Source organism: Rhinatrema bivittatum, chromosome 5 (genome assembly GCF_901001135.1).
Source record: "Rhinatrema bivittatum chromosome 5, aRhiBiv1.1, whole genome shotgun sequence".
Taxonomy (NCBI): Eukaryota; Metazoa; Chordata; class Amphibia; order Gymnophiona; family Rhinatrematidae; genus Rhinatrema; species Rhinatrema bivittatum.
In genome coordinates this window covers 121,317,205-121,343,486 of record NC_042619.1, presented here as the reverse complement: position 1 = coordinate 121,343,486, position 26,282 = coordinate 121,317,205, and the positions used below count along the sequence as shown (strand labels likewise).

The 26,282-nt window shown below is 44.8% G+C and overlaps 1 protein-coding gene across 1 annotated transcript in view; it reads left to right on the top strand.

The window, feature by feature from the left end:
• Nucleotides 1–26,282, top strand: part of FNDC3A (fibronectin type III domain containing 3A) — a 1,040,529-nt gene that overhangs the window by 943,067 nt on the left and 71,180 nt on the right. The window contains 1 exon segment of the mRNA XM_029602861.1: nt 3,051–3,263. Coding sequence (XP_029458721.1) covers nt 3,051–3,263 — 213 coding nt within the window.

Here is a 26,282-nt window from a genome sequence, read left to right as displayed (position 1 = left end):
ATTTAATGTTTGTTGAAATTTATAAGCGATAAGCAAACGAACAAAGGCCACAGTCAACAGCAAAATACAGAAAAAAACAAAACAGCCATAAAGACGTAGCATCTTGAACTTTTCTTTTTTTAGAAACCTGTTCAAGGCCCTCAGTTCTAGGATGGTATGAAGTCCCCCTGTTCTCTTTCAAATCAGGAAATACCTGGAGTAGATTCCCTTCCTTCTTTGCCCTGATAGTATGGGCTCTACCACTCTAGCCGTTAAGAGGGAGGACAGCTCCATTTGTAGTACCTCCTGATGTGCTACCGGCTCCCTAAACGGGCATGGAGGGCAATTTGGCAGGTCACCCTATAGATTCAATTGGTACCCCTGATGGGACAATAGACCGAACCCACTGGTCTGAGGTTATGCTGGGCCACCGATTAAAACAAAAAAACATAGTCTCCCCCCCCCCCCCCCCCCCCGACTCGGGGTCCAGCGTCTTGGGTACGGGTAGCTGGCTTATGCTCTCTACAATCCAGTCAAAACCCCGTCCCGGGATTTGGCTGGGGTGCTGGCTGCAGCTTGGGAGCTCGCTGCGACAGCCATGAGAGCTCACCCTTTGTGAACGAGAGCAAGGGACCGGAGGATAGTACTTCCTCTGGCGGAAGAAATACCTCCTCTGACCTAGCCTCGCAGACCTCCTGACTGAGTTGGGTGGGTCCGAAGTGCTGGCAGAGAGATACTGGTGATGATCCAGCAGTTGGGCCACCGTGTCCCTCAACTTGTCTCCGAAGATATTCTTTGCTGTGCATGGCAAGTCAGCGAGCCTTTCCTGCACCTCCGGTCGGAGATCCGAGGTCTGCAACCATGCCAGTCTGCGGGCACGGATTCCCACTGCAGAGACTTCAGCTGCCATTTCGAAAACATTGTAGGTGGAGCGCACCTCATGTTTTCCACACTCCAGGTCCTGATGCACCAGTGACAGAAAGGTGTCCTGGTTCTGCCGAGGCAGCCGCTCAGCCACCTCCTGCACCTGCTTCCAGAGATTGTAAGATTATTGGCTCATATAGAGCTAGAAGGAGGCAATGCGGGCAATGAGCATAGCCCCCTGAAAGACTTTCCTCCCAAGAGCATCCAGCTCTCTATGATCCTTCCCCGGCAGTGCCGAGGCATGGGTCTGAGAGCGCTTGGCCCTCTTGAGAACCTTTCAAATCCTGTAGCCTGTTGGGCGAGGTAAACCCTGTCCGCCTTCCTATTCACAGGAGGTACCATGAGGGTGTGCTCTCAAATCCTCAGCAGCAACTCCTTAAAGATCTCGTGTACCAAGACCACCACGATCTCTTTAGGAGACTCCACAAACTGGAGGATTTCCAGCATTTTGTGCCTGGCATCTTCCTCCGCCATTGCCCGTACAAACCCTGTGAAGATCAGGTCCTCAGGTGGAGACCTCCTTTGTTCCTCAGGAGGAGATTCTGAGAGGAGACCTGAGTACTCTGAGGAGGATTCCGCAGTGTCCTCCTCCCAGGGGTCATAAGGGGCCTCATCCTCACTGAAGTTCACAGGGGATAAGGCTCTTGGTGCTTGACCTTCGTCCAGAGACAAAGCTGGGTGGGGGGCTGCAGGCCGCAGTGGCACTGCCGGTCTCGATGGAGCTTTCTCTTTGGAGGAATGTTTTATAGATTAATGAAGCAAGCTCTTATTTTAATGCATTTGCTGTGTATTTTTTTAGACAGAATCTGAAAATGTACAAAGATGAGAAGACGTTTACAAGGCACTCTACATACACCGATTTATTATATACATTGTCAAAAAGTAAAATATGAAAGTACTGAAGAATAATCTGATCTGGAGTGGATCTATAAAAATAAATGGGTAGATTTTATAAAGTGCGCATGCGTATCCATGTGCGCACGGTTCCCGGCACGCATACATGGACGTGCCAATTTTATAACATGTGTGCGCTGGTGCACGCAGATTTCATAATCTGCATGTGTATGTGCGGGCAACACGTGTAAGGGGGGGTGAATTTATGCAAACTCTGCAAGGTGACGCATTTGGGCCTTCTCCATTAACAACAACGCATTCGGGCCTTCTCCAGTTCCCTCCCAGTCCTCTCCTTAATCAGCTGGCTCTCGGCCTGCCCCTTTGACAAGGCCCGGCACTTGTGTGAGTACTGGGGTTTACGCTCATGGCCGGGTCCCTTTGAAAAGTCACTCGGCATGCGCAAGGCCCAGCCATGCGTATAAGCCCCAGGATTTACACGTGCAGGCCTTTTAAAATCCGGCTACCAATGTTTTGCCACCTATTAATTTCTTCAGATACTTATAAAGAAAAAAATATATATATATTTAACACTTTAGAGACAATTTTAAAACTGCTTTGAAACAAAAACCACACACACCTTTTACCCTCAAACTTTGGACCAGTTTTCAAAGTGAAATTTATGTGCATACTTTCACTTTAAAACTTTTCACATGTACAAAGTAAGTACATTTAATTGCATCTGCATTTTTGTGGGAAGACCTTTGCTGGAAAAATATGCAGGAAGATTTGAAAATACCATCTATGTATACTTTTATCCCCCAACCTATATACATCTCTGGGTTTATCGCCTCTCAAAACAGTTAAAATGAAGCATGTTGAGAAACAAAGCACAGACTTTGTAGCCACTTTGAAGGAGGGCAGTTTTTAGATTGCTGATTTACACAGGTAAAATGCTTTTTAACTTCATAAATCACTTTCAGAATTGCCTTCTTGGTAGCAGACATACAGATGGGTTGAATTAGCACAAGTTTGAAACTTGTGAGCAGTAGCACCAATCACTGAAACCCCAAGGATTAACCCTGCTGTTAACAAGTTTCAATTTGAGTATTTATGAAACCCTACAGTAATTATAGCTTCTCTTCTGAAATGTATGTTTTATAGTACAGCATTTATGAGACCTGTAGGACTTTGTACTAGAGCAATTGATTTGGTGTCACTGGATATGATTTCCTGTTAAATAATACTGTAAATGATAAAGAAATACATTAGTTCTGTAGCCATTGTTAATTTGGTTTATCTGTTTTACTGATTAGAATACGAATTCAAGCTCTGAATAGCCTGGGAGCTGGTCCTTTCAGCCAAACAGTGAAGTTGTTAACGAAGCCTTTCCCTCCTGATCCACCTCGCCTGGAATGTGCTGTGTACAGTCATCAGAACCTGAAGCTGAAGTGGGGAGAGGGTACTGCCAGGGCCTTAACTTCAGATTCCATTCAGTATCACCTTCAAATGGAGGATAAGAATGGAAGGTTAGTATTTTTTTAAAAATCATGTTTCTCTTCTCATGGATGTGAAAGTGTAGATGCTGCATCATAATTTGCTTTCCAGTTCCTGGGTTTTGTTTATCAAACATTCTTTCTTTTTTGCCATTTTTTTCTTTAACACCTCACCCTCACCCCCACCCCAGAGACACATGAGGGACCCACCAACTTACAAGAGGGTCCAACATCCCATAAGAGCCAAAAAACAAAGAAAATGTACCTTTGGAGGCTTAGTTTTCCCAGAGGAAACCTCTCTTATAAGATAATCATGTCTATCTGCCTGTCTGTCTCCTTCCTATTATATCCCCACCACCAATAACTTTTGAACCATTTATCCAATTTTGTTCAAATTTCTAATAGTAGAACACCCAGTGACCCCTGGCTCACACTTGTCATGTTTACTTGTTGTCCCTGACACTTAGAATCCTTTCTTCTTTTTATTTACTATGGGGAGAACCCCTGGTTTCCTGTGGCAGATTTTTCAAAATTATGTAGCATTATATGGCAAATTTGCATAATTTAGCATAGATTCACACCTCTAATTATGCAATAAGTCAATTTTTTTTTGTAAGCCATGTTTTTTTAAAACAATATTTAAACTATATGCAAATGTATCAAATTTTTAACTGTGAAATAATATAACCATCATTTTATATTTTATTTTATTTATTTATTTATTTAATTTCTTTTCCTATACCGATGCTCAAGACTAGGTCTTATCGTACCGGTTTACAATGTAACTGAGGGGAAACCAATTAACATCAAGGTAGAAAGTAAAGTTACATTAAACAGGGAGCATAAAACCTGGGCAATGGAAGACAGTACAGAGTTTAAACTAAGAAACAATTAGAGAGAGATAAATATATAAATCAACAAAAACTGTAAGATACAAAAACATAGGTTTATCCTAGGCAGTTATTAGCCTGGTATGTGCAGAGGGAGAAGGAAAGGGTGAGGTTGGGTGAATTTCTTGAGAAATTCCTTGTCTTTCCATGTATAGGAGCTTCTGTATGCTAAAAATGCATTCAGCATCAGCAGTTTCTCAAGTGTACATATGTTGGACAAATGGTAATAGATACAAAAAGGGTTTGAATTAGCACAAGTCAAAACTTCTCAGCAGTAATGTTATTCATCAAGGCTTTTATGAATTGAAATTAATGCCACCTCTGCCAGCTGTGGTAAACCAGCAGACTTCCAAAACACATCCAGCTCTTTGTAAAAGGTGTATGATTGGCCAAATATATAGAGTCAAGAACCTTTGTATAAAGGTAGAATTTTTCTATAGGGACAACCCTCCATCCAGAAATTATATCAAAATTATCTTTTGTTTGATAAGGATTTGAGACCTTTGAGGGATCAAACGTATTGACTGCTTTCTCTCTCCACTTCAACTTCACATCTCCCCCCCCCCCCCCCCCCCCCCACTTCCATTCACTTCAGGGTCAGGGAAAGGGTGAGAGAAACAACAGAAGGATGTTCACTGCAGACTGTTTGAGAGGGGAGGGGTTGGAGCAGAAGCACAGATAGTTGAGACTGAAGGCAGGCACCCTGCAGTTTTTTAAAACTAATTGGAGAAAGTTCTTTTTTACTCAACGCACAATTAAACTCTGGAATTTGTTGCCAGAGGATGTGGTTAGTGCAGTTAGTATAGCTGTGTTTAAAAAAGGACTGGATACTGCTATTACTAGCAATGGTAACATGGAATAGACTTAGTTTTTGGGTACTTGCCAGGTTCTTATGGCCTGGATTGGCCACTGTTGGAAACAGGATGCTGGGCTTGATGGACCCTTGGTCTGACCCAGTATGGCATGTTCTTATGTTCTTTCAAAGAATGAAATAAGAGGTATGAAAGCTTTCAGGAATGTTGACTCTGTGGCAGATTGTAAATTATGTGGCAACAAGCAAATTAAACGGTTTTTCCCACAACTGCACAATCACGGGGCACTGCCTATTGGGAAGCAGGCCAGTTGATTTCTGTTGAAATCTTAATTCAGAGCATATTGTGAAGTCTCCAAACATTTTGCAAGGTGTCTTGTCATTGATTGACATCAAGCATTTTTAAAGCTGCCCTACCATTAGTTAGAACATAAGAACATAAGAACATAAGAAATTGCCATGCTGGGTCAGACCAAGGGTCCATCAAGCCCAGCATCCTGTTTCCAACAGAGGCCAAACCAGGCCACAAGAACCTGGCAATTACCCAAACACCTAGAAGATCCCATGCTACTGATGCAATTAATAGCAGTGACTATTCCCTAAGTAAACTTGATTAATAGCAGTTAATGGACTTCTCTTCCAAGAACTTATCCAAACCTTTTTTGAACCCAGCTACACTAACTGCACTAACCACATCCTCTGGCAACAAATTCCAGAGATTTATTGTGCGTTGAGTGAAAAAGAATTTTCTCCGATTAGTCTTAAATGTGCTACTTGCTAACTTCATGGAATGCCCCCTAGTCCTTCTATTATTCGAAAGTGTAAATAACCGAGTCACATCTACTCGTTCAAGACCTCTCATGATCTTAAAGACCTCTATGATATCCCCCCTCAGCCGTCTCTTCTCCAAGCTGAACAGCCCTAACCTCTTCAGCCTTTCCTCATAGGGGAGCTGTTCCATCCCCTTTATCATTTTGGTTGCCCTTCTCTGTACCTTCTCCATTGCAACTATATCTTTTTTGAGATACGGCGACCAGAATTGTACACAGTATTCAAGGTGTGGTCTCACCATGGAGCGATATAGAGGCATTATGACATTTTCCGTTTTATTAACCATTCCCTTCCTAATAATTCCTAACATTTTATTTGCTTTTTTGACTGCTGCAGCACACTGAGCTGACGATTTCAATGTATTATCTACTATGACGCCTAGATCTCTTTCTTGGGTGGTAGCTCCTAATATGGAACCTAACATCGTGTAACTACAGCTAGGGTTATTTTTCCCTATATGCAACACCTTGCACTTGTCCACATTAAATTTCATCTGCCATTTGGATGCCCAATCTTCCAGTCTTGCAAGGTCCTCCTGTAATGTATCACAGTCTGCTTGTGATTTAACTACTCTGAATAATTTTGTATCATCTGCAAATTTGATAACGTCACTCATCGTATTCCTTTCCAGATCATTGATATATATATTGAAAAGCACCGGTCCAAGTACAGATCCCTGAGGCACTCCACTGTTTACCCTTTTCCACTGAGAAAATTGACCATTTAGTCCTACTCTCTGTTTCCTGTCTTTTAACCAGTTTGTAATCCACGAAAGGACATCGCCTCCTATCCCATGACTTTTTAGTTTTCGTAGAAGCCTCTCATGAGGGACTTTGTCAAACGCCTTCTGAAAATCCAAATACACTACATCTACCGGTTCACCTTTATCCACATGTTTATTAACCCCTTAGTTGTCATAATATATGATAACTTTTTGTACCAAAGAAGGAAAGGAAGCATGAAATGTTCATACATTTCCTCTATTTTAAGCTTTCAGTAATTTGTAATTTTATTTATCCCAGGACAAGCAGGATGCTAGTCCTCACATATGGGTGACGTCATTGACGGAGCCCTATTGCAGAAAACTTTCTGTCAAAGTTTCTAGAAACATTTGACTGGCACTCTGAGCCCACTGAGCATGCCCAGCATGCCATGATATTCTCAGGAACAGGGGTCTCCCTTCAGTTGTTATGCTCAGGCTAGTGGACCCTTGGTCGACAAGAGGATGGTATACCTTTCGGAGGGTCCGTAGGGTCTCTTGTCGGGTGGCGAGGCAGAACAGGAGGCGGGACCAGCTGACCCTTGGCACTGGAGGCTGAGACGAATACGGAGGCGATGAAGAGACGAGATGAGGCGCTGAGTCTTCACCACTGGTGGTCTGCGGTCCCCCCGCGAGGAGCCCGTAGGGACCCGACCGCTAGGACTTAGGTGGACCTAGGGAGGTCAGAGCAATGGTGCAAAGGCCAACTGGAGCTTCGCCCTGGAAGCCCACGGTCCCCCCAGGAGGAGCCCGTAGGGACCCAGGCCGCTGGAACTTAGGTGGGCCCTTGGAGATGGAGTCTTGAAGGAGTCCTAGGTCGAGTGCCAGAGGGTCGTCGCTCACCAGTCCAAAGTCGTGCACCAGAGAATCACCGCTTGCCAATCCGAAGTCAGGAACCAGAGAATCACCGTAAGCCAACCCGAAGTCAGGAACCAGAGAATCACCAAGACGTAACAGGAGCAAGCAGCAGGAACTCACCGAGGCAAGCAGACTCAAACAACACTCGCAAGAGACGTTGCCAAGTCAAGGAATGAGCAGAGGAAGCCTCCCTATATACTTCCTCTGCTCTGGATCATTGGACGCAGGTGAGTCTAGTTAAAGGGACCTTTAAATGCAAATCATTGGACGCAGGTGAGTCTAGTTAAAGGTCCCTTTAAATGCAAATGAGTTGACGGCAGCCATCTTGGATCCCATGGCGGCGGCCATCTTGAATCTCCCCGGTGCAGGAGAGACGCCGCTGGGGGAAGCAGGAAGGCTTCCCCTGCAACGGGCAGCACGGGCCCGAGTCGGAGCCCTCCCCCGGGGCTCTCATGGCGCTGTGAGTCAGGTAGGGGGACGCGGTCGTGGGGCGCCACGGCCGCGAAGCACAACATCAGTCTTCGTTTTTCCGCGCTGCTTTTGGCATCGCGGAGCAGGAGCCTGTGTGAGATTCTCACACAATTCTGACTAAAATCAGATCAAAAAAATTAATAATTTCTCTCCCACATCGGGGTCTCTCTTATTACCACCGGCCGGTGAGTAAAATATTTTCATTCCGACTCATTTGAGTTAAAAAAAATTTACGAATCACATATACATCGAAGGCTGTCGACGGTATCATGGCCATGGGATTCAAAAAATGTCCCAAATGTAATCGATCACGGACCCACACCTCGAGTGTGTACTTTGCTTGGGCCAATCTCATGATGTATCATCTTGCCCAAAATGTGCAGAAATGTCCGCTAAAGGTCGGAAGGCGCAACAAGAAAAGATGAAACACTTGTTCCATCTTCAACTTTTAGCTTCCCCATCGACGTCCACTCAGTCGTCTCCGGCCGGAGTTTCAAAAAGACTGATACTTAAAAAACGTCGTCCGGAAGGTTCAGGGGACCGTTTATCACAGATCCCATCCGTGGCATCGACTAAATCAGCGTCGGAGCATCGATCAAAACATCGACATCCCTCGATTCCGGAATCTCTACTATCCCCGGAGAAGTCGACAGCCAAGCGGCCTCGCCTGCAGGAAACACAGAGGCCTTCGACACCGAGGCTTCCACCTTCTGTCGAGGTGCCAGACATCGAACCTCCACAGGGCCCTGTGGTAGGACCGATAACGCCCCCACCGCCACCACATGTAGCTGCTCTGCCTGCATCAGCTATCACGGAGGAATTGAGCAGATTTATCCGCCAAGTCGTGCTAGAAGCGCTCCAAGAGCACGCCCATCGACGCCGATGCCCTTGCCAAAGCTGACACGATTGTCGACGCCGGCGCCGATGCCGGTACTCGTACCAATGCCGGGGCCATCTCCAAAAACACCGATGACACTACCTGGGGCTCCAGGACAACCGGAATTAGCTTTATTCCAAATGTTAATGGATAGATTCGACGCCCTCGTCGGTGCTATTCCATCGAATCCTATCCCTACTAAACCTATTGGGGATGTTCCTGGACAGAGACATATAGAAACATAGAAGTGATGGCAGAAGAAGACCAAACGGCCCATCCAGTCTGCCTAGAAAGCTTTCACACCTATTTGTTTTCATACATATCTGTTACTCTGACCGCTGAGGTCAGGGCCCTTATTGGTAACTTTTTGGTTCCAATTCCCTTCCACCCCCACCATCGATGCAGACAGGAGTGCTGGAGCTGCATCTAAGTGAAGTATCTAGCTAATTGGTTTTTGCTGTCACGGAAACGTGGTTTACAGAATCTCATGACTGGGATACGGCAATACCAGGCTATAACTTGTTAAGGAAGGACAGAGAGGATAGGAAAGGGGGAGGAGTGGCTCTTTATGTCAGAAACAATATCCAAGCATCTGAGCTGCAAGGAAGATGGGGCAATGAAGAAGCACTATGGGCCGACTTAAAAAAAGATGGGGCATCCATTTTTATTGGAGTGGTTTACAGGCCTCCAAACCAAAAGGAAGAGCTGGACAGAGATCTGGTTGAAGACATCCACAGGATAGCAAAGAAAGGAGAAGTGGTGATCGTTGGAGACTTTAACATGCCGGATGTAGACTGGAGAATCCCATCTGCAGAATCTAATAATAGTAGAGAAATAGTAGATATCCTGCAAGTAGCTTTGTTCAAACAAATGGTAATGGAACCCACGAGAGAAGGAGCTATACTCGACTTAGTGCTCACTAATGGAGATAATGTCTCAGACGTCCAGGTGGGTGCCCACCTCAGCATCAGTGATCATCAAACAGTATGGTTTAATATCACAAAAAGGACACGGAAAAGAAGCACAAAAACCCAAGTTTTGATGTTCAAAAACACAGACTTTGATGAAATGGGGAAGTACCTGGAGGAAGAACTAAAAGGCTGGGAAAAAGAGAGAGATGTGGATCAACAGTGGACCAATCTAAAAGGAGCAATTACCAAGGCAACTAATCTATATGTTAGAAAAGTAAAGAAAAGCAAAAGAAAAATGAAACCTATCTGGTTCTCAAAGGAGGTGGCTGACAAAATAAAGGCTAAAAGAACAGCGTTCAAGAAATATAAAAGATCCCAAAAGGAGGAGCACAAAGAAGAATATCTGGTAGAACTGAGGGAGACAAAGAAATTAATCAAGATGGCAAAAAGTGAAGCGGAAGAGAGGATTGCCAAGGAGGTAAAGAGTGGTAACAAAACATTTTTCAGATACATCAGTGAAAAGAGAAAAGTTCAAAGTGGTATATTGAAATTGAAAGGTGGAAAGGATCAATGTGTGGAGAGAGACGAAGAAATGGCAGAAATATTAAATGAATACTTCAGTTCTGTGTTCACTAAAGAGGACCCTGGAGAAGGACCGTCACTAGTTAACAAGAAACTGGAGGGGAATGGAGTAGATGTAACTCCATTTACAGTAGAAAATGTATGGGAAGAGCTGGTAAAACTGAAAGTGGACAAAGCCATGGGGCCTGATGAAGTTCATCCCAGAATACTGAGGGAGCTCAGAGATGTGCTGGCGGGTCCACTGTGTGACCTGTTCAATAGATCCCTAGAAACGGGAGTGGTGCCGAGTGATTGGAGGAGAGCGGTGGTGGTCCCGCTTCACAAGAGTGGGAACAGAGAAGAGGCTGGTAACTACAGACCGGTTAGCCTCACTTCGGTGGTGGGAAAAGTAATGGAGTCACTGTTGAAAGAGAGAATAGTGAACTATCTACAGTCGGGAGAATTGCTGGACCAGAGGCAGCATGGATTCACCATTGGAAGATCCTGTCAGACAAATCTGATTGACTTTTTTGACTGGGTAACCAAGGAATTGGATCGAGGAAGAGCACTCGATGTCATCTACTTGGATTTCAGCAAAGCTTTTGACACTGTCCCATACAGGAGACTGGTGAATAAAATGAGAAGCTTAGGAGTGAGTGCCGAGGTGGTGGCCTGGATTGCAAACTGGTTGACGGACAGAAGACAATGTGTGATGGTAAATGGAACTCTCTCTGAAGAGAGAGCGGTTTTTAAGCGGTTGTACCGCAAGGGGAACGGTGTTGGGACCAGTCCTTTTCAATATCTTTGTGAGCGACATTGCGGAAGGGATAGAAGGTCTTTTTGCGGATGACACTAAGATCTGCAACAGAGTGGACACGCCGGAAGGAGTGGAGAAAATGACGGGATTTAAGGAAGATGGAAGAGTGGTCCAAAATATGGCAGCTGAGATTCAATGCCAAGAAGTGCAGAGTCATGCATATGGGGAGTGGAAATCCGAATGAACTGTATTCGATAGGGGGAGAAAGGCTGATGTGCACGGAGCAGGAGAGAGACCTTGGGGTGATGGTGTCTAATGATCTGAAGTCGGCGAAACAATGTGACAAGGCGATAGCTAAAGCCAGAAGAATGCTGGGCTGCATAGAGAGAGGAATATCGAGTAAGAAAAGGGAAGTGATTATCCCCTTGTACAGGTCCTTGGTGAGACCTCACCTGGACTATTGTGTTCAGTTCTGGAGACCGTATCTCCGAAGAGACAGAGACAAGATGGAGGCGGTCCAGAGAAGGGCGACCAAAAAGGTGGAAGGTCTTCATCGATTGACTTATGAGGAGAGATTGAAGAATCTAAATATGTACACCCTGGAGGAAAGGAGGAGCAGAGGTCATATGATACAGACTTTCAGATACTTGAAAGGTTTTAATGATCCAAAGACAACGACAAACCTTTTCCGTAGGAAACAAATCAGCAGAACCAGGGGTCACGATTTGAAGCTCCAGGGAGGAAGATTCAGAACCAATGTCAGGAAGTATTTCTTCACGGAGAGGGTGGTGGATGCCTTGAATGCCCTTCCGGAGGAAGTGGTGAAGACCAGAACTGTGAAGGACTTCAAAGGGGCGTGGGATAAACACTGTGGATCCATAAAGTCAAGAGGCCGTCAATGAAGAGTGGGTGGCTCGCCAGAATGATGGCTACTGCCTGGAGATAATACCCTTATTCAATAAACATACACATGGTTACTGTGACTCCAACATCGCTCTAAGCTTCAACAGCAAGAGGATATGTGGAAAAAAGGATTTGCACTCACAAAGCGGGGAGTAGCTGGCTTGTTACGGCGGTTACTACCCCAAACCAAATAAGCCTGATACTTCACTTTCAATGCATATCCAGCATAGCTCTCTGCTTCAACGGCAGGGGAGAAGAAAAACTGATACTTCACGCATATCCATCACAGCTCTCTGCTTCAACGGCAGGGGAGAAGAAAAACTGATACTTCACGCATATCCAGCACAGCTCTCTGCTTCAACGGCAGGGGAGAAGAAAAACTGATACTTCACGCATATCCAGCATAGCACCCTGCTTCAACGGCAGGGGAGAAGAAAAACAACCAATAAGGGCTGAATAACATAGTCTGGGTAAAACAAATAAGCATGGGTGTAGCTTGCTTATTGCGGAGGTTACTACCCCTACTACCCCTAACTAATCAAGCTTTATATTTCACTTGGATGCAGCTCCATCACTGCTCTCTACATTAATGGTGGGGGTGGAAGGGAAATAGAACCAAAGAGCTAAGAGAAACAGATAAGTATGAGAAAAAAATGTGTGAAGCTTGCTGGGCAGACTGGATGGGCCGTTTGGTCTTCTTCTGCCGTCATTTCTATGTTTCTATGTTTCTATGGTTTGGGGTAGTAACCGCCGTATTAAGCAAGCTATTCCCGTTTGTTTACCCTGCCTGTGCAATTCAGTCCTTGTTGGTTGTCTGAATATAAATCCTCTTCACTTCATTCCCCCCTGTCGTTGAAGCAGTGAGCTGCGCTGGATATGTATTCCAAGTGAAGTATTATGCTTAATTGATTCGGGGTAGTAGCCGCCATAACAAGCAAGCTACACCCATGCTTATTTGTTTACCCAGACTATGTAATTCATTCCTTGTTGGTTGATGCTGAATATAAATTATCTTTTCTTCATTCTCTCTGCCGTTGAAGCAGAGAGCTATGCTGGATGTGCATTGAAAGTGAAGTATCAGGCTTAATTGATTTGGGGTAGTAACCGCCGTAACAAGCAAGCTACTCCCCTGCTTTTTTGTGGATGCAAATCCTTTTTTCCACATTTCCTCTTGCCGTTGAAGCATAGAGCAATGTTGGAGTCGCATTAACTATGTGTATGTTTATTGAATAAAGATATTAATCTCCAGGTAGTAGCCATCATTCCCGCAAGCAAGCCACCCCCTTGCCTCTTCTCTTCATTCACATCCTCTAGACTTTATGGATCCACAGTGTTTATCCCACGCCCCTTTGAAATCCTTCACAGTTTTGGTCTTCACCACTTACTCCGGAAGGGCATTCCAGGCATCCACCACCCTCTCCGTGAAGAAATACTTTCTGACATTGGTTCTGAGTCTTCCTCCCTGGAGTTTTAAATTGTGACCCCTGGGTCTGCTGATTTTTTTGCAACGGAAAAGGTTTGTCGTTGTCTTTGGATCATTAAAACCTTTCAAGTATCTGAAAGTTTGAATCATATCACCCCTGCTCCTCCTTTCCTCCAGGGTGTACATATTTAGATTCTTCAATCTCTCCTCATAAGTCATTCGATGAAGACCCTCCACCTTTTTGGTCGCCCTTCTCTGGACCGCCTCCATCCTGTCTCTGTCCCTTCAGAGATAAGGTCTCCAGAACTGAACACAGTACTCCAGGTGACGCCTAACCAAGGGCCTGTACAAGGGGATTATCACTTCCCTTTTCTTACTCGATATTCCTCTCTCTATGCAGCCTAGCATTCTTCTGGCTTTAGCTATCGCCTTCTCACATTGTTTCCCCGACTTCAGATCATTAGAGACTATCACCCCAAGGTCTCTCTCCTGCTCCGTACATATCAGCCCTTCTCCCCCCATCGAATACAGTTCTTTCGGATTTCCACACCCCATGTGCATGACTCTGCACTTCTTGGCATTGAATCTCAGCTGCCATATCTTCGACCATTCTTCCATCTTCCTTAAATCCCATCTCATTCTCTCCACTCCTTCCGGCGTGTCCACTCTGTTGCAGATCTTAGTGTCATCCGCAAAAAGACAAACCTTACCTTCTATCCCATCCGCAATGTCGCTCACAAAGATATTGAACAGGACCGGTCCCAACACCAATCCTTGCGACACTCCGCTTAACACTGCTTTCTCTTCAGAGTAAGTTCCATTTACCATTGCACTTTGTTTTCTGCTGTCAACCAGTTTGCAATCCAGGTCACCACCTCGGCACTCACTCCTAAGCTTCTCATTTTATTCATCAGTCTCCTGTGCGGGACCGTATCAAAAGCCTTGCTGAAATCCAAGTAGATGACATTGAGTGCTCTTCCTTGATCCAATTCCTTGGTTACCCAGTCAAAAAAGTCAATCAGATTTGTCTGACAGGATCTTCCAATGGTGAATCCATGCTGCCTCTGGTCCAGCAGTTCTCGCGACTGTAGATAGTTCACTATTCTTTCTTTCAACAGTGATTCCATTACTTTTCCCACCACCGAGGTGAGGCTGACCGGTCTGTAGTTACCATCTTCTTCTCTATTCCCATTCTTGTGAAGCAGGACCACCACCACTCTTTTCTAATCACTTGGCACCACTCCCGTTTCTAAGGATCTATTGAACAGGTCACACAGCGGACCCACCAGCACATCACTAAGCTCCCTCAGTATCCTGGGATGAACCTCATCAGGCCCCATGGCTTTGTCCACTTTCAGTTTCCCCAGCTCTTCCCATACATTCTCTACTGTAAATGGAGTTACATCTACTCCATTCCCCTCCAGTTTCTTGTTAACTAACGATGGTCCTTCTCCAGGGTCCTCTTTAGTGAACACCGAACTGAAGTATTTGTTTAATATTTCTGCCATTTCTTAGTCTCTCTCCACACATTGATCCTTTTCATCTTTCAATTTCACTATACCACTTTGGACTTTTCTCCTTTCACTGATATATCTGAAAAATGTTTTGTCACCTCTCTTTACCTCCTTGGTAATCCTTTCTTCCGCTTGACTTTTTGCCGTCTTGATTACTTTCTTTGTCTCCCTCAGTTCTACCAGATATTCTTCCTTGTGCTCCTCCCTTTGGGATCTTTCGATCTGTCGATGATCCTCAACCAGGGCCTTCAGGACTCTTTAGACCACTGATTCCATCTCTTCCACCGAGATCTTCTCCCACTTCTCCTTCCAGGGAAGCACCATATGACTCATAGGAAGACAAATACTGATTCTTCATCAGAAAGCTTCATGTCTGACCCTTCTCCTCCTGAAGGCAGGTAGAAGTCTCCACCAGAGGACTTCTCCTTCATGAATTTTATAAAGGACATGGCAGACACATTACCTTTCAACTTAGTGTCTGAGGAAGACACGAGACAACAGACTTTAGAAGTCTTACAGTTCGTGGATCCTCCAAAAGAGGTCCTGGCCATTCCTGTCCATGAGGTACTTTTGGAGTTGCAACATAGACTTTGGGAACATCCATGTTCGGTTCCACCTATTAATAAAAGAGTGGACACCACATATCTTGTCCAACATGTTCCTGGGTTATCAGAAGTCACAGTTACTGCATCAATCTGTTGTGGTTGAGTCTGCTCAAAAGAAGTCCAAAAGAGTACAACCTCACTCCTCCACTCCACCTGGAAAAGACCATAGATTCCTGGACTCTTTGGGAAAAAAGGTATTCCAAGGAGCTATGCTCAACTCATGGATAGCGTCCTATCAACTTTATATGACGCAATACCAAAGGAATCTATGGAAGCAGATGCAGGAACTTTCCAACTCCCTACCTCAACAGTACCAGGAGGCAGCTCAGGATATCATACATAAGGGACTTGAAACTGGAAAGCATGAAGTCCGGGCCGCCTACAACAATTTCGAAACAGCTTCGAGAGTGGCAGCTTCAGGAATCAGTTCACATCGCTGGGCCTGGTTAAAAGCCTCTGACCTTAGGCCTGAGGTACAAGAGAAGCTGGTGGATCTGCCCTGCGTAGATGACAACCTCTTTGGGTCAAAAGTTCAGGACGCAGTGGCCCAACTAAAAGAACACACAGAGACATTGCACCAACTGTCGTCAGTTCCGCAAGACTCTTCTTCATCAATGTCTCGCCGTCCATCAAGGAAAGAAACCAGGAAACCTTTCTACAGGCAGAGACGATATTATGTATTACTATTTTTATGATTGTTTTTCTTGAATTTTTTTTTTTTTACGAAATTTAATATATTTTATTTTCTTTTTGTTTTTTTATGTTATTATTTTAAGAAACATTGTTAACCGGTGTGAAGGTATGTACCAACACCGGTATAGAAAAACTAAATAAATAAATAAAAATAAAATAAAATATCCACCAGCATCCAGGGGTAGATCTTCTCGTCCACAACAAAGATCTCAACCCAGACAGCCTAGAGCCACTAAGCCTCAACCGCCACTGCAGACGGGACCGGCTGCAGGTTTTTGAGGCCACTATCAGAGACCAAAGCCATCTCCACAATCCAAAACCGAACCTGCCAGTAGGAGGCCGAGTTTCCTCCTTCTACAACCATTGGTTACAGATAACAACAGACCAATGGGTACTCTTAGTAATATCTCGAGGTTACCGACTCAATTTTCTCTCAACTCCAAGAGAATCTCCTCCAAAGCCTCTTTCGTTACACGAAACTCACATAATTAATCTACAAGCAGAATTATCTACCCTTCTGAGAGCCAGAGCTGTAGAACCGGTGCCCCGGACTCAGCAGGGCAGAGGATTCTACTCCCGTTATTTCCTCATTCCAAACAAAACCGGAGGCCTATGTCTCATCCTAGATCTCAGGAATCTCAACAAATTTCTAAAGAAAGAAAAGTTCAGGATGGTTTCTCTAGGCACCATGCTTCCCCTTCTTCAAACAGGATATTGGCTTTGTTCTCTGGATCTACAAGACGCTTGCGCTCACATTCCAATATTCCCTCCTCAACGCAAGTATCTGCGCTTCCTGGTGGGTTGTCAACATTTCCAGTACAGAGTTCTACCATTCAGACTAGCCTCAGCTCCCAGAGTATTCACAAAATGCCTGGCAGTAATAGTAGCACACTTACACAAAGAAAGTGTCCACGTTTTCCCCTATCTAGATGACTGGCTCATCAGAAGTCAATCTCAACAAGGAGCTCTAACTTCTCTCAACCGAACAATTACTCTTCTTCACTCCATGGGCTTTCTCATCAATTATCAAAAGTCCCATCTCATTCCGTCTCACCTGCTTCAATTCATCAGAGCAGAATTGAACACCATCCTCTCAAGAGCCTTTCTACCTGAGGATCGGGCAGAAACATTCTCCCTATTGGCAAACTCGCTACACTCGAAGAAACAAGCAACAGCTCATCAGTTTCTAACTTTACTGGGCCACATGGCCTCCACAGTTCATGTCACTCCTATGGCATGATTAGCCATGAGAATAACCAAATGGACATTAAGATCACAATGGATCCAAGCCATTCAATCACTGTCTTCTCCAATTCACGTAACCCACCAGCTACATTCATCTCTACTTTGGTGGGCGAACAAGGACAACTTGCGCAAGGGCCTGCCCTTCCAACAACCAGTCCCACAGATAACTTTAACTACAGATGCATCCACCTTAGGTTGGGGAGCTCACATAGACAATCTCCAAACCCAGGGTACTTAGACAAAACTCGAAGCAACATTTCAAATCAGTTTCCTGGAACTTCGAGCTATACGTTATGCTCTGTATGAATTCAAAGACTGCCTTTCACACAAGACTGTTCTGATTCAAACGGACAATACAGTAGCCATGTGGTACCTGAACAAACAGGGGGGTACGGGCTCGTATCTCCTTTGTCAAGAGGCCGCACAATTTGGGACTGGGCCCTGACACATTCCATATTTCTCCTGGCAACTTATCCAGCGGGCATCCACAATGTAGTTGCAGATCACCTCAGTTGTCAGTTCCAACCACATGAGTGGTCCCTGGATCCCTTAGTAGCGACCAGGATATTCCAGCGTTGGGGACAACCAACAATAGACCTCTTTGCATCACACCTGAATCACAAAGTGGACAGATTCTGCTCTCTGCAGAGGCAGACACACCAGCCAGCCAAGGACGCCTTTGCTCGCCCTTGGAACTCAGGCCTTCTATACGCGTATCCTCCAATACTGCTCATAACCAAAACTCTAGTGAAGCTACAACAGGACAAGGGGTTCATGATACTCATAGCCCCATATTGGCCTTGACAAGTATGGTTTCCCATACTTCTAGACCTCTCGATCAGAGAACCAATTCGCCTGAGCGTAGCTCCCACTCTCATAACTCAGGATCAGGGTTGGTTGCGCCATCCCAACCTTCAATCCCTATTTCTGACAGCATGGATGTTGAAAGCTTGATCTTACCACCACGCCATCTTTCAACCAATGTCTCTCAAGTGCTTATAGCTTCACGTAAACCTTCAACACAAAAGAACTATTCTTCAAAATGGAAAAGGTTTACTTTGTGGTGCACGCAAAAGTACATAGACCCTTTCTCCTGCCCCACACCTTCTCTGCTAGACTATTTATGCCATCTTTCAGACTCTGGTCTCCAGACCTCATCTGTAAGAGTACACTTAATGCAATCTCTGCTTACCATAACAAGATGGGAGATGCACCAATATCCATACAACCTCTTGTCAGTAGATTTATGAGAGGTTTAACTCACCTTAAACCACCAATACGGCCACCAGTCACAGAATGGGACCTTAATCTGGTGTTAACAAGGCTCATGCGTTCTCCTTTTGAACCCATGACTTCCTGTGATCTTAAATTTCTCACATGGAAGACTATCTTCCTTATAGCCATTACATTGGCTATAAGGGTTAGTGAGTTACAAGCACTTCTCATGTACTCACCCTATACAAAATTCCTACATGACAGAGTGGTTCTCCGTACACATCCAAAATTCCTCCCCAAAGTAGTTACAGAATTCCACTTGAACCAATCCATAGTTTTGCCCACATTCTTCCCAAGACCTCATTCTCACCAAGGTGAACGGGCCTTACATACCTTGGACTGTAAACGTGCGCTAGCATATTACTTAGACCGCACTGCAGCCCACAGGAAATCCACTCAACTCTTTGTTGTATCTTTAGATCCAAACAAACCGGGTAACCCAGTGGGCAAACACACTCTCTCCAACTGGCTAGCAAATTGCATAGAATTCTGTTATGAAAAAGCAGGCCTTCCTCTCCAAGGGCGAGTAAAGGCGCATTCAGTAAGAGCAATGTCAACCTCAGTAGCACACTATCGTTCAGTGCCAATTCTTGACATATGTAAAGTGGCAATATGGAGTTCTCTTCACACCTTTGCAGCTCATTACTGTTTGGAGAAAGAAGGACGTCAAGATTCAGCCTACGGACATCTGTCTTAAAGAACTTGTTTCCAGTATAATCCCAACTCCTTCTACATGCTGTGATCTTCGGCTGCCTCATTTTCACCAACAATACTTCAGTGTTGCTTCACTACAAAATGACTCAGTCTCTAGCTTGCTAATCACCCACATGTAAGGACTAGCATCCTGCTTGTCCTGGGATAAAGCAAAATTGCTTACCTTGTAATAGGTGTTATCCCAGGACAGCAGGATGTAGTCCTCACGAAACCCACCCGCCACCCTGCGGAGTTGGGTCCGATACGTTTTATTATTTTATTTTTTTCTAAAGCTTATTGCTACATACGAGACTGAAGGGAGACCCCTGTGGCTGAGAATATCATGGCATGCTGGGCATGCTCAGTGGGCTCAGAGTGCCAGTCAAAAGTTTCTAGAAACTTTGACAGAAAGTTTTCCGCAATAGGGCTCCTTCAATGACGTCACCCATATGTGAGGACTATATCCTGCTGTCCTGGGATAACACCTATTACAAGGTAAGCAATTTTGCTTTCAGGTAGCTAGATTGTGTGAGTATAAATGATGGATATGATTTCAGAAATATGTATGCATATGTATGTCCTGTGTACAGGTTGTATATATATGTGAAAGAAAATGTAAAATATAGCTAATAGATGGAAATAGGGAGTCAACCCTTTGTCTAGTATGCATGTTTATGATACCAAAGTCAAATCACCAGGTACACAACCCTGCAAATAATGTAAAGAGTGTTGCATAAAGTTTAACTATTTACCAAGACCAGGTCAAAAAACGTTTGAGAAGTTTAAATAATTTTTAAAATATTTTTTGCAAATAAGTCTACCCTGTATATGTATCAAAAGTACACCAGGGGGCTATCAAACAGTCGCTTATGTACTTAACTTGTGATGATTAAAGTAAAAAGTGGCCAGAAAATTATGATCACCCTACTTGAAGTTATGAAGCTATGAAGCCTTGATGTGTTGCCAATAACCATGGATACATTACAGAATGGAGCTTTAGAAGCACAATGATGGAAGTATGACACTGTGGCATTTCAGAATTAAAAGTTGCCTGCTTCAGGGTCACAAATGAAGTTTCCTGCAAAAGAATATAAAATATCGTGTATACAGGCTATTTATATTTACGCTCTCATCAAAACAAAACTAGCATCACCAATATTTGTTTAAGGATGTCTGTCAGACAAATGTCACAGAACTTCAAACAAAAGATATCAAAGGCTCACTATGACAGAGCTGACTGTTAAAACTAAAAAGAAATAATGATTGACAAAAATACCAATCAGATAGCTCAGAGACTGCAAAAGACAATAGGATGAAAAAATGAATGAACACATTATGGAGTAGATTTTAAAAGATGCGTGTTTGCATCCATGTGCACGTGGATTTTATAACATGCATCCACCGGCACACACTAGTTATAAAATCGGGTGGCCGCGCGCACATGTGCACTGGATTTTATAATCTGCACGCGGAAGGGGGGGTTAACTTTTGCAAATTACGCACGGTGAAGCAATAGGGCCTTAATTGGAGCAGACTGGGAGGGAATTTCCCTACCCCCATACCAAAACTCCCTCCATCTTCCCATTTTTGTTTTTCAATTTACTTCAGGGCTGGAGCTGAAGTAAGTTGCACGCACCGGCCAGTCACTGACGCGTGAGTCATCGGGACAATGTACAATGGCGCTAGCCCGCCCCGCCCAGACCCCGGCCCACCCCTTTGAAGAGACCCGGCACTTGTACGTGTACCAGTGTTTACTAGCATAACTGGGCCCCTTTGAAAATTCGCACAGCACGTGCAAGACCCAGCCACATGAGTAGTCCCCGGGTTTTACGCGCACAGGCCTTTTAAAATCCGGCCTTAAATGTTCAGTTAAATACCCCAGAATACATAAAAAGCCATTATTTAAAACAGGTCTATGAACAAATTAGCAATACTTGATGGCAGCCATTCTGTAGATATAAATAGAAAGTACCCCAAATTTTAAAGCTTCCTGATTTAAAAAATGTCAAATATGTCCAAAAACCAATTTCAGACAAATACAGTCCAATTTCTTCATTTAACCCAAATGGATATACAGTATCAAAACAAAACAAAAATCGATTTCTGCTCATGTTGGATTAGAATGCAATTATAGTCATCCTTCTAGACTTCGTTTTGGTTGTTCCAGAACCGCAAATGTCAGGTCTTCATAAGAATGTTGCAGTTGTGAACAATGTGCAACCAAAGGTGCATCTATATTATGTCAGAAGTAATTCCAGTGTCATCTGTCCTAGTTTGGAGAACTCTTACATTCTTCCCAATGTATGCAAGTAGACAAGGATACTCAGGGTTCAATGCAATAAAGTACACTTAAACTCGCTGTCTGATGTACTAGACTAAAACCTGATGCAAAAAAGGGATTAGCACGTCCAAAACATGCGTCCAAACAAACGCGTAGCTAATAGCTCTCATCACGTGTAAATGCCATGTAGGTGACACTATTAGCTATTACCCCCATGATGCAGAAAAACGCTGGTCACCCACGTTAGGTGACTTTTTTTTTTTTTTTTGTATTATTATTTCTTTATTGAATTTTCATTTAAAAACTTAAACAAAATTTCAAATAAGTAATACAGAAAAATAACACATATTCATTATAGTTACGTAATCAAAACAAATTTCTCTATTACATAACCTATAAAGTGGGGGAGACACAATATAAACATTTAAATAAATCAAATAGTAACGGTAAGGAGAGAGAGACAAAAAGGATTTACTGCTGACCTAAACTATTTCCTCCATTAGTATCCTTATCCAAAATAAGTCTCCAAGTGTAATGGGTCAATAAAACTATATTTCTTTCCTCTGAAAGAGATAATACAAATTGCTGGATATTTCAAAAAAAAAAATGTTGCCTCAAAGGCTAACACTTTACTTTTTAAAGAAAGAAAATGTCTCCTTTTAACCTGAGTGGCTCGGGAGACATCCGGAAACATAAGAATCTTTTGTCCACAAAAACAAATATCCCTGTGTTTAAGGAAATCCCTAAACACTCTATCTTTATAAGCTTCTAATAACATTGTAACAAATAAAGTGGCCCTTCTCTGTATAACATCAATTGACTCCTCTAGAAATGTAGAGACACCAATCGTTGATATATCTAAATTTTCCTCCTCTGGCCTTCCAACTTTCTTAGAAAAGTAGAAAGCCTTAGAGAAGACAGGTACTTCCGTCTCTGCATACTGAAGAATTTCTCTACAATATTTTTTTTAACATCTCAGCGGGTGATAGGAGTCTAGTTTGAGGAAAATTAACTATTCGTAAATTTTTGTATCTCACCAAATTCTCTATATTCTCTAGCTCTCTACGAATAGAGAGACTTTCTTTAATTAGGGCAATCCCAGTATTTTCTAACAATTTAATTTTAGATGTTATTTTACCCATATTATACTTCAAACTAGTTACTTCCTTTCTTTGCTCTTCTATCTGTTGTTTGTTCACATTTACAATTCCAGACAAAGACTTATTCATTTGAGAGACATTTTTGTTAACCGTAGACACCAATTTCCATATATCACTTAGGGTTATATTATCAGGGGGATCTAAGGGCCATATCTCAGACCTCTTTGATCTCCCTGTCATCAACCCTTCTAAAATAATAGAACCACTTAACTGATTCTCTGGAAAAGTTGAACAGTCCCTTCCTTCAGATGGGCCGCTCAATTCTAACTGCAGAAAATCATCCGGAATTGATGCTTTGGGTTGTGGTGGAAATGAAGGTCCTTCACCAGGACTAAGAGACGCAGAAAACTGGTTCCCTACATTGACCTCTCGTGGTGATTCAATCAGTCTTATGACGTGATTGTCCATGGGGCCCCTGGTTGTTATCGGTGATACTGGGAAGGATTTTACTTTCCTTTTCCTCCCCATTAATCCTGTGGAGTAATCAGGAAGAATTCTCCAGACTTTGCCAACCAATCAAGGGAAGGAGGCCTTCTCTAGCCTACTCCGGACTAAGCCGGACAAAGCCGCGCGCCCCTTTGGTGGCGCGCGGCTTAGGCGGCATGCCATTGACGGCGGGGCACCGTCTGCTGTTTAAATTTATACAGCAGACACTGGCTGATGACGTCACTCGTGCGTCTCTCCCGGGTCTCACTGTTCACCAGCTGTTTTCACTCCGGGCTACTATTTTCACTCCGGGACTCGGTGCGGGAGCTGTATTTCCCGGTCTCAGAACACAAGAGGTCAGTCCTTCTCAAGATGGTCTCCGTCTGTCAGGGGCATCTCTCTCTCCTCACTTCGCTCCCCGATTTCCCCAGGTCTACTGTTTGAATTTATACAGCAGACTCCAGCTGATGAAGTCACTCGTGCGTCTCTCCCGGGTCTCACCGTTCACCAGCTGTTTTCACTCCAGGCTGCTATTTTCACTCCGGGTCTCGGTGCGGGAGCTGTATTTCCCGGTCTCAGAACACAAGAGGTCAGTCCTTCTCAAGATGGTCTCCGTCTGTCAGGGGCGTCTCTCTCTCCTCACTTCGCTCCCCGGGTGACTCTTTTTAACCCAACGAATTCAACGCTAGCCCCGGAGCTGGCGGTGTCATATCACAAGCCAAGGGCACTTGAAAAAAAACAAAAATACTGCTCTTTGGTTCCTCCAACTTAGTATCATTGTGATACTAAGATCTACTGCTTGCGACGATGAAATTTAAAGGAAAATATAATGGACTGATAACCAAAAAAATATTTCTGGGCGCACAATGCGCACACATAATATAACGCTCCAGGGCAATGCTATTGTGCGTGTAAATCAACTGCGGGGCAAGAAAATAGACACTCGTATTACACACCCGTTTTCCTGATATGCACACAGCTCTTGGCGCCCGATACTTTTGAGTGCTAAGGAGACACGATTTCTCTCTACCACATCCTTTTTAGCACACCAGCTCATTATAGTATAGCATCGGGCACCCAGGAGAAGTGGTTGTGTGCGCATCAGGAAAACAGGTGCTCAATAAGAACGCACGTTTTACCATGCATGATATTGCATCAGCCCCTGAGTAAGGTATATGGCACAGACAGAATGAAAAAAGTTTCCTTGGACATGACACGGGTGCTGGTAAAGTAGCAATAGTCAAAGTTTGTATATAATGTTTTAATTGGAAATAGGCAAAGACCTGTGTATGATTTAAAGTAGATCAGGAAATCAACTCTGGAAAAGTAAAAATTGTACTGTTCTTATCCACTGCATGTGCAACATGATGTAATCCCAAGTTAAGTTTATTGTGTTTATACCCTGTGAGAAGTCCTTATTCTCCCAGGACAAGCAGGATGGTAGTCCTCACAGATGGATGACATCATCAAATGGAGTCCTGTCACTGAATACTTTTGTCAAAGTTTCGAGAACTTTGACTGGCTCACTGAGAATGCCCAGCATGCCACTAACCCTGTGGCCACACGGGGTCCCCCTTCAATCTCTTTTTTTCCACGGAGCAGTTGCCTCGCAGTTCTTAGAGCTCTGTGTGAGTTTTCCTCACGGAAAATTTTGAAGTCTATCTTCGCTCTTCACCCCGTCACCAGGGTCCCCCATCGTACTTAGTCTCCTCCGAAGCTTTGGTGAGTTATTTCGCGCTTGAACGGTCGGTTCCTGTTTATTCACCTCATGATGACAGACGACCACCGACCGCACTCCGCCTATTTTTTACCATGGTGACGGGTTTTAAGAAGTGTCCGGAGTGCCCACGCACCATGTCCATAACGGACCCGCACACCATGTGCATCCTGTGCCTTGGGCCTTCTCATGACGTCCATTGATGCCTGAGCTGCGCCCATATGACCCCCAAGGGCCTGGAGAAGATGGAGCACTTATTTGGACCCAAACAACCTGCTCCATCAACTTCAGTCATCGGGTCGAGGGGGTCCATCTGACTCAGACTACTCTCCATTGAAGCCCCACCAGGAGGACCAAAGAGCAGGAGACCGACCTTTGCCGGCATTGACCCATTCCAAGGCTTCTGCATCATCATCCTCGGCGCCAGAGAAGGACCGGGCCGAGCACCAAGGGAAGCATAGGCACTGATGCGCATCGCCACCTGGTGCCGGCACAGACACCGGAGCGGACCGGCCTTGGCCGAGCCTCCTCCGAAAAGGCCCTGGGGAGAGGAGCCCCATCCTCCTCTGGATCCAGGAGCACGAAGCATTCCCCATTGGTAACGGTGACAGGCACCGAGCCGCCACAGACCCCCGTGGACACTCCGGAGATGCCTAGCCTGCCGCCTCCTCTAGAGTCAATTCTCTCCGCACCCTCGATTCAAGAGGAATTGAACACCATGGTCCAACAGGCAGTGCTTAACGCCCTTCGGGGTTTTCAGTCGCCACTGACACCGGCCCCGATACCGGCACTGGAACCGGCGCCATCCATGTTGGCAAACCTTCTGGAAAAACTGGATGTCCTGCTCGAACCTTTGCCAAGGCAGCCCATGCCAGCAGAGCCTCCGGTGCCCAGGCAACCACCGATAGCTTCTCCAGTCTCCATTCCGATCCCGGGCTCTTTGGAGGAGGATGAAGCCGCGGGATCACCGATGCCAGATCCCTTACCCGGACCATCGAGCTTCCCGGTGCCCCGGTGCCCCTCTCAGGTTCCAGTGCCAGCACTGCTATCGTCGGTGCCACCTACACCCCATAAGCTAGGGTTGGCCCTCTCTTCTCGACCCAGGGCACCCCCCTGGTGAGGAAGAGGCCCCCTATGACCCTTGGGAGGACGTATCTTCTGACCATTTCTCGAGGCTTCCGAGGAACTGCTTTCAGAGCCTTCTCCCCCAAAGGAGAGACGCCACTCCCCCCCCCCCCCCCGGAAGGCCTCTCCATTGCTAGCTTTGTAAGGGAGATGGTGGAGACAATACCCTTCCAGCTTGCAACAGAGGAAGATGCCCACCAGAAAATGTTGGAGGTCCTACAGTTTGTTGACGCTCCAAAAGAAGTCTTGGCCATCCCAGTCCATG